The following is an 11,824-nucleotide window of genomic DNA, read 5'->3' as shown; positions in this document are numbered from 1 at the left end:
ACAATCCGATTCGTGTGCGATCCTACGATCACCGTGTAGGAACTCAGAGGAGGGCTCAGCATGGGGGAGCCTCACACATTGTTCACAACAAACGCAGGATATCTGCAGGAAGAAAGTAAGACTTGTTTAAAAATAAAGAAAATAATGAAGAAAAACGATTCATCATGTTAATGCCAATTATAGGGAATAATAACAATTATAGGGAAGAAATAATAAGGTTAATAACTTAATGCTTACAATAATAGTTAATATAATAATAATAATAATAATAATAATAATAATAATAATAATAATAATAATAATAATAATAATAATAATAATAATAATGATAATAATAATAATAATACAAAAACATGTTTTTGGAATAAGAGTGTTGAATGATTTGGTCTCTGGACGCTACAGGTTCTGAGTTGAGCCACCTGAAGCTCTTCATTAGAATCCATCAGATCTGATGGAGGAGGATCAGGAAGGTGGAGACCAGGGTGGTGGTGGTGGGGGCAGACCGGCTTACCTCCTCAAGGACCCGCTGGAGGCAGCCTGGTGACCATGTGGTCGTCCCGGGTTAACCCTTCCACGACCTCTCGGGGCGTGACCTCTCAGGGCGTGACCTCTCGGGGCGTGACTTCTCAGGGCGTGACCTGTTTCTCCAGGGCTTTCCTCAGTCAATCCCGTTAATCCTGCACCACCAGTGAACCTCTAGACCCCACACTCTGAGGAACATTTGAGGACCCGTACCCCATCCTTAACCCTGGGTGATGACCGTACCCCATCCCAAACCCTGGGTGTTGACCGTACCCCAACCCTAACCCTTTGGAGCAGCTGTTGAATTGGTTGTCATTATCTGTCGTACAACCTCCAAACCCCATTTCCCCCCCCCCCCCCCCCAAAATCTCTGAGGTAAGAGATTTGTGTCTTACCTCACTGCTCTGGGCACCATGATGTCACACACACACACACACAAACACACACATACACACACACACACACACACACACACACACACACTCATACAAACACAAAAGCACACATACGCATACATACACTCTCATACAAAAGCACAGACAAACATAGAGTCAGACAGAAAGACAGAGAGTCAGACAGACAGACAGACAGACACACACACACACACACAGACAAACAGACACACACAGACAGACAGACCAACAGACAGACTGACAGACAGACAGACAGGCAGACAGACAGACAGGCGTACAGGGCTAGTGTGTGGACCAGGCCGGTGTACGGCTGGGAGAGCTGACTCTATTTTCAGCGCTGCAGAAGGCAGGATCCGGGTGACAACAGGTGGGGGGCAGACTGACCTTCATCTGGCACAGCATGGACCCCAGTACATAGACTAACCCATATACCCCAACACATGGACCCAGCATGTAGAACCAGCACATAGACCCAGCACGTAGACCCAGTACGCAGATCCAGTACATAGGACTGGAATCTCAGACGGTCTAAAAGGGGAGAAGGTTGAGTGGGAACAGAGAATCTTTGCGCCCATCCTGAAGGTCGCACTGTTTTAACTGCTGGTTGCCATGGTAACCTGGGCTCACCAAGTGCCCATGAAGGTCCCTGCTGTAATTGTTAAAAAAAAAAGTGTACAGGTGTGGTGGGTAAGAGCTCTAGTTTGAGTGTGATTGGGTGTAAATGTCATCGCTGTTCACCAGCGAGGAGCGGGAAACATCTCTGCTCTAGTGGGCGGGGCCAGGGCAGGGCTCCCCTTATTGGTTCTGGGACTACATCTTGCCTGCCAATCACGTTTGTACGATGCAAGGCAGGGAGGGGGACAGCTGAAAGGGCGTTTGGTGGTTGTTGATCATCTCGTGCCTCCTCTCTGGAGGACTGAGGCTACTTCCTTCCACCGCTGTTAACGTGACCTGAGGCTCTTCTGAGTCTGCTCACAGGTTGCGTCTGTCTTGTCAACAGACAATTAAAACACATCTTCAACTGCTCATAGTCTTCCATTGTAGTAACGATCCACACAGAGAACAACCACAGCACCACAACCAGCCCATGGCCTCAAACGTACCGAGAGAGTCTTTAAAACTCTTTGGCTTTAGAAGGATCTCACGTCCTGTTTCCTATTGGACGGCTGGCCAGAGACCCGGGCTGGTTCAGTAGCTCCACCTCCTCAGTCTGTGGCTCCGCCTCTGCTGCTCCTCAGCTTAAATCCCCTCTGCCGCTGTTGCACCGCCCGATCCCTTCAGGTCCAATCACACGCCTCCGTGTACCTGCCTGTTTGACCCTTCCTCAGAGATGCCTTCATGTTTCTCCTCCTCTCTCCCTGCCGTTGTTTTACACACCCAGCCATCTGTCCATCATCCATTCATCGGTCCACCATCCTTTATTCTGTCCATCATTTATTCATCTGTCCATCATCCATCCATCTGGCCATCATCCATTCATCTGTCCATCACCCATCTATCTATCTATGATGAGTATGGTTCCATGAGTTCTGTGTCCCAGTGTCTCTCTGGGACGTGGAGGTAAGGTTTAGCCTTCTCTGATCCTCCCTACCTAGATTCCAGACCACTTAAAGGTGACATATTATACCACCTGGTGTGAATGTGATTAGCCGTAACAAGTCGTTCTGAAAATATGCCTCTTCTGAGATCATACGTTGTTACGGCTAATCACACTCACACCTGGTGGTATAATATGTTGACTTTAATACATGCATCTGACCTGAGGATCTTGTTAGCGTCATGTTATTCTCTGTGTTAGAGGCGGGTTCAGGGTTCTGTTGGGTCATGATATTCTCTGTGTTAGAGGTGGGTTAAGGGTTATGTTAGCGTCATGTTATTCTCTGTGTTAGAGGTGGGTTAAGGGTTATGTTAGCGTCATGTTATTCTCTGTGTTAGAGGCGGGTTCAGGGTTCTGTTGGGTCATGATATTCTCTGTGTTATAGGAGGGATTAGGGTTCTGTTAGCTTTTTATTCTGTGTGTTGTGTGCTCTGGGATTCTCTTATTCTGTGTGTTGTGTGCTCTAGGATTCTGTTATTCTTTGTTGTGTGCTTTAGGGTTCTGTTGTTCCATATGTTGTGTGCTTAAGGGTTCTGTTGTTCCATGTGTTGTGTGCTTTAGGGTTCTGTTATTCTGTGTGTTGTGTGCTTTAGGGTTCTGTTGTTCCATGTGTTGTGTGCTTAAGGGTTCTGTTATTCTGTGTGTTGTGTGCTTTAGGGTTCTGTTGTTCCATATGTTGTGTGCTTTAGGGTTCTGTTATTCTGTGTGTTGTGTGCTTTGGAGTTCTGCTGTGTGCTGGAGAAGCTGTGGTGAGTGGGCGAGGCTTGACAGATTTGAGGTGGCCGTGTGAGGGGGAGTTCAGTGTGGGGGAAGAGGCTTTTGAATATGCAGCGCAGTATAATGCAGCTATGCATTCATGCCTCATTGTGTTGATAATACTAATATAAACAGAGTTGGATTCCACCTTTGTGTGAGACTGTTGTGTGCGACGAGCATACAATCAAAGAAGAGGGAAAACAAATATGAAATCATTCATATTCATTCATTCACTGTGCTGAAATATAGGGCATTCCATTTATAGTTTTATATCTTTCTCTAATTTAACATCATACACCTGCTTAAACATTAGCATTAATCCAACTTGATTCATTCATCAATTCTATATTTTTCTTGTCTACAGTCTTGTCTACTGTTTCAGTGAATTTGTGAAATCATTTGAAAGGCATCGATGTTGACCCGCCAATAGGAATGATGCACTACCAAACTACAGGTACCACTGGTACCATGTGATCATCCAGACCAATGTTCAGTGTGTGTGTGTGTGTGTGTGTGTGTGTGTGTGTGTGTGTGTGGGTGAGAGTGTGTGTCTGTGTGTTGCTTTGTGGTGACCTGGTCATAGGTGGCGCGGGAGGGGGGGGGGAGTACTCCGGTTACACAGACGTAGAAGAGGTTTGAAACACAAATGAACGTCTCACACACACACACACACGGCAACACATACACGGCAACACACACACACACACACACACTCCCTCCCAGAGGAGTAGTTTGGTGATCCGCTCCAGGCGTTGGGGGGGGGGGGTTCTACTGGGCCGTGTCTGGTCCGAGGACAGACCGGATCCAGCTGATGGGTGCAAGGTGTGTGACCTGGACGTCAACAGGGTTTATTTAGCTCTAGTATACAACAAGTTCCCTCTACATTTAGGTCAGTAGAGTGTTGTTGCTTTCGTCTTTGTCACACTAAATCGGATCTCTGCACTAAAATGAAAACTAGAAATGGACCATGTTTGCCTTCATCTTTGATCAAGCCAAGGTTTAAGTCTTTTTTCTAGCTAATGCATGGTGATTAAGGTCCTTTAGGAATATGGTAGTGTGGATTCATTAACATCAGGCCTCGTTTTAACTGGTTGTTGTGTGAGTATACCACCCTTCCAGTTAATAACGTCAACAGGAAAGAACAACCACGCGTTGCTTTAGTGTGCTACCTTTTGTGTGTTCATGGTGGAGTTAAAGGTTGTCCCAAATGTATTCTTGCATTCAAATGTATTCTCTCAATAGCCTACTGAACCGAAACACACTTGGCCGGGATCGTTTATCAAGCAAAAAGAAAAGAAGATTGCAGTCGTGCCAGTTGTTGGAAGTAATAAACCTAGAGAAGTCTCCCTCTGGCAGCTGGGTTATTGTTCCTCCTCATATGTCTCCTGCTGTTCTGCAAGCTAATAGCATGTGCTGGGTCAGGAAATTCAGATTAACGACGTGCCTGTTCTATTTCTAGTCATTCATTCTTACATGCATGATGAACGGGATGTCAATGCAAACATATTTCTATGTACATATGTACAGGCCCCCCCCAACAGTCGGAACTCATCCTGTTTATTTTTAGCGGGTTCCTTCCATCCCCATCTCCCTCCTGCCTCCTTTACACCTCCTGGTTTCTCCCCTGCACCTCCTCCCAGCCCAAGGAGCCTTCTGGAAACAGTTTGGTGGTTCGGTTGCGATGTGAAGACACTCAAGTGTGTTTGTTATTCAGTCAAACGTTTCACTTGAACAGTTGGATTGACGACCAATAGCAGCCAGTGTTTGGGAAGTGGGCGGGACACCAAGAACTCTCAGACAATCAACAGCCAGTGGTGGATGACTGTGAATGAGAAACCTACCAACCAGTATAGTCACAGAATGCTAAATGTACACATGAATGAATGATGATTTTAGACATGAATATCCATGTGTGCAAATGCCAGTGATCCTGTTCGTGTCCGTTCCTTGAATCCGGCCCGCCTGTCTGTGTATTCTTGGTAAAGCCTGCGGGGAATCTGTATCTCTGATGTCCCGCCTCTGCCTGAGAAACCAAGACTTACTTCTGGATTAACAAACCCCTCCCTCTCTGATCCAGGGTTAGCATGGAGGAATCAGAGCTGCTGAAGGAGAGGATCCAGGCCATCACAGTAAGTGACCATCGCTGCCACTGGTTCATCCCACTCACACACTAGGGGTTCACCAGTATAGGTAGGCCCATCACAGTAAGTGACCATCGCTGCCACTGGTTCATCCCACTCACACACTAGGGGTTCACCAGTATAGGTAGGCCCATCACAGTAAGTGACCATCGCTGCCACTGGTTCATCCCACTCACGCACTAAATGTTCACCAGTATAGGTAGGCCCATCACAGTAAGTGACCATCGCTGCCACTGGTTCATCCCACTCACGCACTAAATGTTCACCAGTATAGGTAGGCCCATCACAGTAAGTGACCATCGCTGCCACTGGTTCATCCCACTCACGCACTAAATGTTCACCAGTATAGGTAGGCCCATCACAGTAAGTGACCATCGCTGCTACTGGTTCGTCCCACTCACTCAGTGGGGTGTCACCAGAAATGGTCAACAATACTTGGATGAGACACCTCACTGACACTGGGATTAGACCCCTCCCACTGGGACCGGGCCCCTCCCACTGTCTTCAAACAGAGGAAGTAAGCAAAGTAGAACGCCAGGTCACTATTAATACCAGGGACGTCACCAGGGCGATCCCCTTTCACAAAAGATTAGCGCCACACTCATCGCGGATGGATTAGTTATAGTTCACCACTGAGCCACACAACTTCTGTCCACCGGCCCAGCAGTTATAACGATCTGTACTGCAGGGGTTCATCTGGGATCGCCAATGTCGCGTCATTGATATCGATAAATAACAACCTTGAAGGTGGACCCTTTGCACAGAGGAGTCATCATAGGACAACACAGGGGACAGAGGGGTCATCATAGGACAACACAGGGGACAGAGGGGTCATCATAGGACAACACAGGGGACAGAGGGGTCGTCATAGGACAACACAGGGGACAGAGGGGTCGTCATAGGACAACACAGGGGACAGAGGAGTCATCATAGGACAACACAGGGGACAGAGGGGTCATCATAGGACAACACAGACGTCGCTCATAACACAGACTCTGGGTTAGCAGACCAAGACTTAGTGTCAGAGTGATGTACCTGTGCTGTCCCACCATGGCGCCTGTGAACTGGGCTTCACACAGGCAGGCTTGTGTGGGCCTTGTGTTTGGTGCCTGGGCTAATGTTGAAGGGTTGTACGTATGGAACAGGTGCACACGTGCGTTGACGGACACACACACAAGGTGTCCACTATACATGGGGCCCGGTCGTAGAGGTCTGCTTGTTCCATAAACAGCTTGTGGCCTTCACCCTGGGGTGCTGCCAAGTTCTAGAGGATCTTGAGGATTTGATTAACGACCTCGTTGACGAGCAGCAGACAGCGAGCGAGTCTGAGGCCGCGATGTGAAACATTTGCAGGTGTAATATGTTCCATGGCGTGTGCAGTTGCAATAACGTCCTCGCTCTTTGATTTTCACGCCCTCTACAGGACAAGAGGAGAGTGCAGGAGGACATTGCCAAGAAGAGGAGACTAATCGAGGAGGAGAAGTTACAACTTCAGTACATAAAGGTGCTCTTGAGTAATATATATTTACATATACATAAAATATTTCAACATATGAATAAATATAAGGCAAAAAATATAGCAAAGTGAGAGGTCAAACTATATACAGAGACGAGTTAAAGAGGTGTGAGGTGCTGCTTCAGAATGAGGCCTGGACCTGAACCTGGTTCTCCTGCAGAAGAAGGCTCTGAGGGAGCAGTGGCTGATGGATGGCCTGAGTCCGCAGACCGGGGAGGACCAGGAGGCGCAGAGGCTCCAGGCCCAGGAGGAGCAGGAGCAGACCATCCAACTGCAGAGCAACATCGACAGGTACAGCAGGTCCACCCCGCTGGGGGCTGGTGTAGAGCTGGTCCACCTCACAGGTACAGCAGGTCCACCCCGCTGGGGGCTGGTGTAGAGCTGGTCCACCTCACAGGTACAGCAGGTCCACCCCGCTGGGGGCTGGTGTAGAGCTGGTCCACCTCACAGGTACAGCAGGTCCACCCCGCTGGGGGCTGGTGTAGAGCTGGCCCACCTCACAGATAGAGCAGGTCCACCTCTCTGGGGGCTTGTGTAGAGCAGGTCCACCTCACTGGGGGCTGGTGTAGAGCTGATCCACCTCACTGGGGGCTGGTCTGAATCAGTCATCCGTTCACATTAGAGATGATATACACCTGCGAAACACAAATTTGCTCAGGCGATAGGACTTGTTTCCTTTGCTCCTTGAATGCGTTGGTTTCAGCTGGAACGGCTCACTGGGACTGCTTGAGCCTTGAGTTGGGAAAGGGCAGAATACATTGGACAACAAGTCACAGTGAAGGCACTCTCTCCCCCCACCCTTTTAGTGTCCATTAGTAGTTGACCACAAGCCATCAGAAAGCAACATGCACACTTTAGTGCCTCCATGCATGTCCCAGAGTGGCCCGGCCTGGGAGAGTATGCCGGGATAATGAGCTGTTTGGTATTCTGTGTCTCCCACTCTCTGTCCGCTGGCTCCTCACTCACAGCCTGTGGGGTTAGGAGGAGGCGTGGGTTTAGCTGGTGGCAGGTAGGATTAGGACGCCTACTACTTTCACCTACTTAATGCCTGTCTGGGAGTTCTGAGTATCAGTCACTCAAACATCCTCAGACATTCATCCCAATAGTCTGTTATGTAACAGGGCTTCTCCCCCAGAGATTCTCTGTCTGGGAATGGCAGCTTAACACAATCATCCAATCAGCCTCGGTGGACAGATCCATGCTGGCTTCCACAGGGATGGAACCACATGGGGGAGGCTGGGCCCGGGCTTTAAGGGAGGCTGGGTTAGGCTGTAGAAAAGGCTGGGTTTAGCTGTAGCAAAGGCTGGGTTTAGGATGGGTTTAGCTGTAGGGGAGGCCGGTTTTAGGCTGGGTTTAGCTGTAGGGGAGGCTGGGATTAGCTGTAGGGGACGCTGAGTTTAGCTGTAGGGGAGGCCGGTTTTAGGCTGGGTTTAGCTGTAGGGGAGGCTGGGTTTAGCTGTAGGGGACGCTGGGTTTAGCTGTAGAGAAGGCTGGGTTTTGGCTGTTGAAATAAGGGCTCTATAGGCATGAGCTGGTATACTGTCACCCCTGAGTCCATGCCTGTAGTGCTGTCAGAGCAAACAGGGCCCTGTTTGCTGTCAATGGGTGGATTATCTGGAGAGAGCATCTCAACAGGGGGGGCCTGCTGGCTGCCGAGCCCAGGAGCTTTGCTGGGGTGTGAGGCCCAATGTCCTTTGAGCGGAACCGAAAAGCCCTTCGGATCAGAGACACAATGGGACAATGTGGGGGGAGAAATGTCTCTCTTAACACCTGGCAGAAACATCCCATTATCCCGGGAAATGGGGTTGGAAAGATAACCTCTCCCTGGAGGCAAAAAACAGGATTTCAAATAACAGCAAAGGAATCAAACTGAATTGCAAAGCCAAAGTCACAAAATACTCTCATCTGCTCTCCGGTATTTTGTATCTTTACTTATCTTTAATATCTTTGTCAGCTACTTTCACCATCCATTTTTAATATTTCGTAAGCAGTAGTGCCTCAGTCCATGCAGAGTGGATAGCTTCTGATTGTTTTTTCCTGAGCCTCCAGTGACTCACGTCCATTCACTATCTATCCATCATCGTTCATTATGTTTCCACAGCACCGCTGCAGAGGCGGTGTGCATGCCGTTGTATTATCCCCCGATGCATTCTCTCCTCCCACAGAATAGAGAAGGAGATCGAAGACCTGGAAACCCACGAGCTGAACATCTCCGCCAATGAAGAAGTGATCCTGAAACGCTTGAAAGAGGTTGAGAGGACAGCCGAGGACATCATAAAGGTAGGCCTGCTGTCTTCTGCCCTTCCTCTTCTTTGTTCGCAGAGATTGCTGTGCTTTCCTTTGACCTTCAGCACTTTTGTTTGGACAACATGAATCGCAAAGGAAACTAACAAACTAACATCCTAACTGTCAACACTGTCGACTAACAAACCTTCTCAGCCTGCGGCAGACTATGCAACATGCTTTGGCATTCTAGAAAGATGCTTTTCTGGGGCCAGTGTGTGGGCGTGCTGTATTCACCAGCTGATGGTCTCTGGGCATGCGGTGCACTAATATGAGCGCACACACACACAACCACACACACACACACACTCACACCCACACACACACACACACACACACACACACACACACACGGCTTGCTCTCCATTTCCTTTTACCTGCTGCCTGTATTTCAAGACACGAGAAGAAAGAGGAGTGGCATGGTTAACTTGTGGATGCTAACACCTAACACCGACTCGACCTCTTAAGCTGCACCCTCCTTCTTCTTCAGTCTGGAACTGATCCTAAGCTTCTATATCTTCACACACAGGAGTTAAACGCAGGGTTCAATGAAGGTAAAGGTCAACTTTTTTTATCCTTAATTTCCTTTGGCTTTCAACATTTGTACTCAAATATTCCACAATGTCAATTGATGATTGATAAATAAGCATATTGGTTTCAACTCACAGATCCCACTTTGCAGTTTCAGGTCCCATCCCTCCAGCTCCGGTGACTAATCCGCTGCCTACCGTCTCACCACCTCCAAGAACCCGAACCCTACAAAGAGAGGCTGACGATGGGGAATCCAAGAGAGGTACATATGCTGCCTGATCTCTTTAACGTGATGCAAACTATTCATGCGGATACAGATTGGGAAAAGCGTTCATTTGAAATGGCAAGGCAAGGCCTCTTTGGCTGAAGTAACGTGGTCTCTCAGTCTTAACTCTCTCAGGTCATAGATCTTAACCTAAGACTTCTGTTCCTCCAGCTACCTTTGCGATGGAGATCAGCGTGGAACACGATCCCCGGACCGGAGAGAGTCACGTGGTTGCCATGTCCACCATCACCCCAGACGACGCTCAGGAGAAAGGGGTCAAGGTGTACGACGACGGCCGGAAGTCTGTGTACGCGCTAAACCACGCCCACCAAAAGAGTGAGACGGAAGGACCTGAGGAAATGACCCAGTCAGAGGTAGACGAGCTACTCAGCCAGGCCATGGACAAAGAGGTGCCCAGCAAAGTTCAATACCACCAGCCTGTATACTCTAAGTCTACATCATACCAAAGAAACAGTAGGCCATCCACACCCAGGACCCCCAGCAAAACACCGCGGCAGACCCCCACCCCCACCGCCCGCAGCCCGTCCACCTGCCCGGCCCAGAATGGAGCTCAGAGTCTTGTAGAAGGTGGCCTTGACCGGCATCATGTTTGTTCAAAGGGCCCATGCAGCCCCGCCCCTTCACAGCTTCCAAGGGAAGGAGCCCAGAGGTGTGAGGAGATCGCTCAGCAGTCCTCGTTTTACATTCCAAACCAGGCCCAGGCCAGAGACTCACAGCCTCGGTCCCCCAAACCAAAGCTACCCAGCGGCCAGGATGGCTCCCCTGTTCCCAATGCAGTGACGCTGGTTTCAGTCACCGCCCGGTCCGAGGGGGTCCCCATTCAACCGGTCTACAGGGGCGACGACAGGTCCGGTCCTCACACACAGTCCGGTCTTAATACTCCGGATGCAGTGCCAGACCACAGGGGGTCACCCTGCTATCAGGAGAGCGAGGCTTCGCTGAACAACTTCACCGAAATCACGGAGGACTTTGAGGAAGAGCCGGTCACCATGATCTTCATGGGCTTCAAGAACGCCGAAGAGGCGAAGGACGAGGAGGAGGACTTCCAGGCTGAGCTTGTGATGATCTGCAACAGTGATGAAGAAGAAGACGACGACGATCACGGCTTCAAGAGGGACCAGGAGGAGGACGGGAGTGGGAGTCTTTCCTATCATCCGCAGGGATACAGCAGCAAGGTCTTCTGTCCTCGAGTCGGTGTGGCCAAAGTGTCGGGTGATTTGGCGCTGAATGAGGGCATCTGCACAAACTGTGAAGACATACTTCCACTCAAGCCGACCTTCATCCACAAGCCTGGCAAGAACGGCTCCTGCCTGGACAGACAGCAACAACCTACGTCCACCTGGAAGAGATGATGGGCATTTCTTTTGACCCTCTTTATGTTTTTTTTATCCTTCTTTATCTATTCTAAGTGCCTTAATACCTACAGAGACCTTATTGTCAACCAATATAACAACCAAATATATTTACCCGAGAGTGCCTTTGTTTTTATTTGATTCAGTTCAACAACTTTCTCAGACAGCTTGGTTTCGCTGCCATCTACTGGTGATATTAGTGCATTGCATTTGAATCAATCTCAACAACAGCTAACACTGTCGTTAAGTAATGCCGTTTTGATTGAAACTGTAATAATGACCGCTAACTGTAAAACCCAACTAATATATTTAATAAAGATATACCTTATTTCATCAAATATGGCACATCAAAGTTTATATTTCACTACTTGTGGTATTTGTGCATTGCATTTTAATCAATCTCAACAACAGCTAACACTGTCGTTAA

At 48.8% G+C, this 11,824-nt stretch overlaps 1 protein-coding gene across 1 annotated transcript; it reads left to right on the top strand.

The window, feature by feature from the left end:
* Nucleotides 1-5,372: 5,372 nt before the first annotated feature.
* Nucleotides 5,373-11,397, top strand: palmdb (palmdelphin b; the record flags this gene model as incomplete). The annotated part of the gene is made up of 5 exons (XM_079754636.1): nt 5,373-5,417; nt 6,853-6,933; nt 7,106-7,236; nt 9,111-9,225; nt 10,180-11,397. 5 exons carry the CDS (start codon nt 5,373-5,375, stop codon nt 11,395-11,397), a joined length of 1,590 nt encoding a protein of 529 aa, XP_079610762.1.
* Between the last annotated feature and the right edge of the window lie 427 nt (nt 11,398-11,824).

The sequence above is a fragment of the Pollachius pollachius genome (genome assembly GCF_949987615.1).
Source record: "Pollachius pollachius genome assembly, chromosome: 17".
Classification (NCBI taxonomy): domain Eukaryota; kingdom Metazoa; phylum Chordata; class Actinopteri; order Gadiformes; family Gadidae; genus Pollachius; species Pollachius pollachius.
The sequence above is the reverse complement of the archived record's forward strand: the minus strand, read 5'-3'. Positions and strand labels throughout refer to the sequence as shown.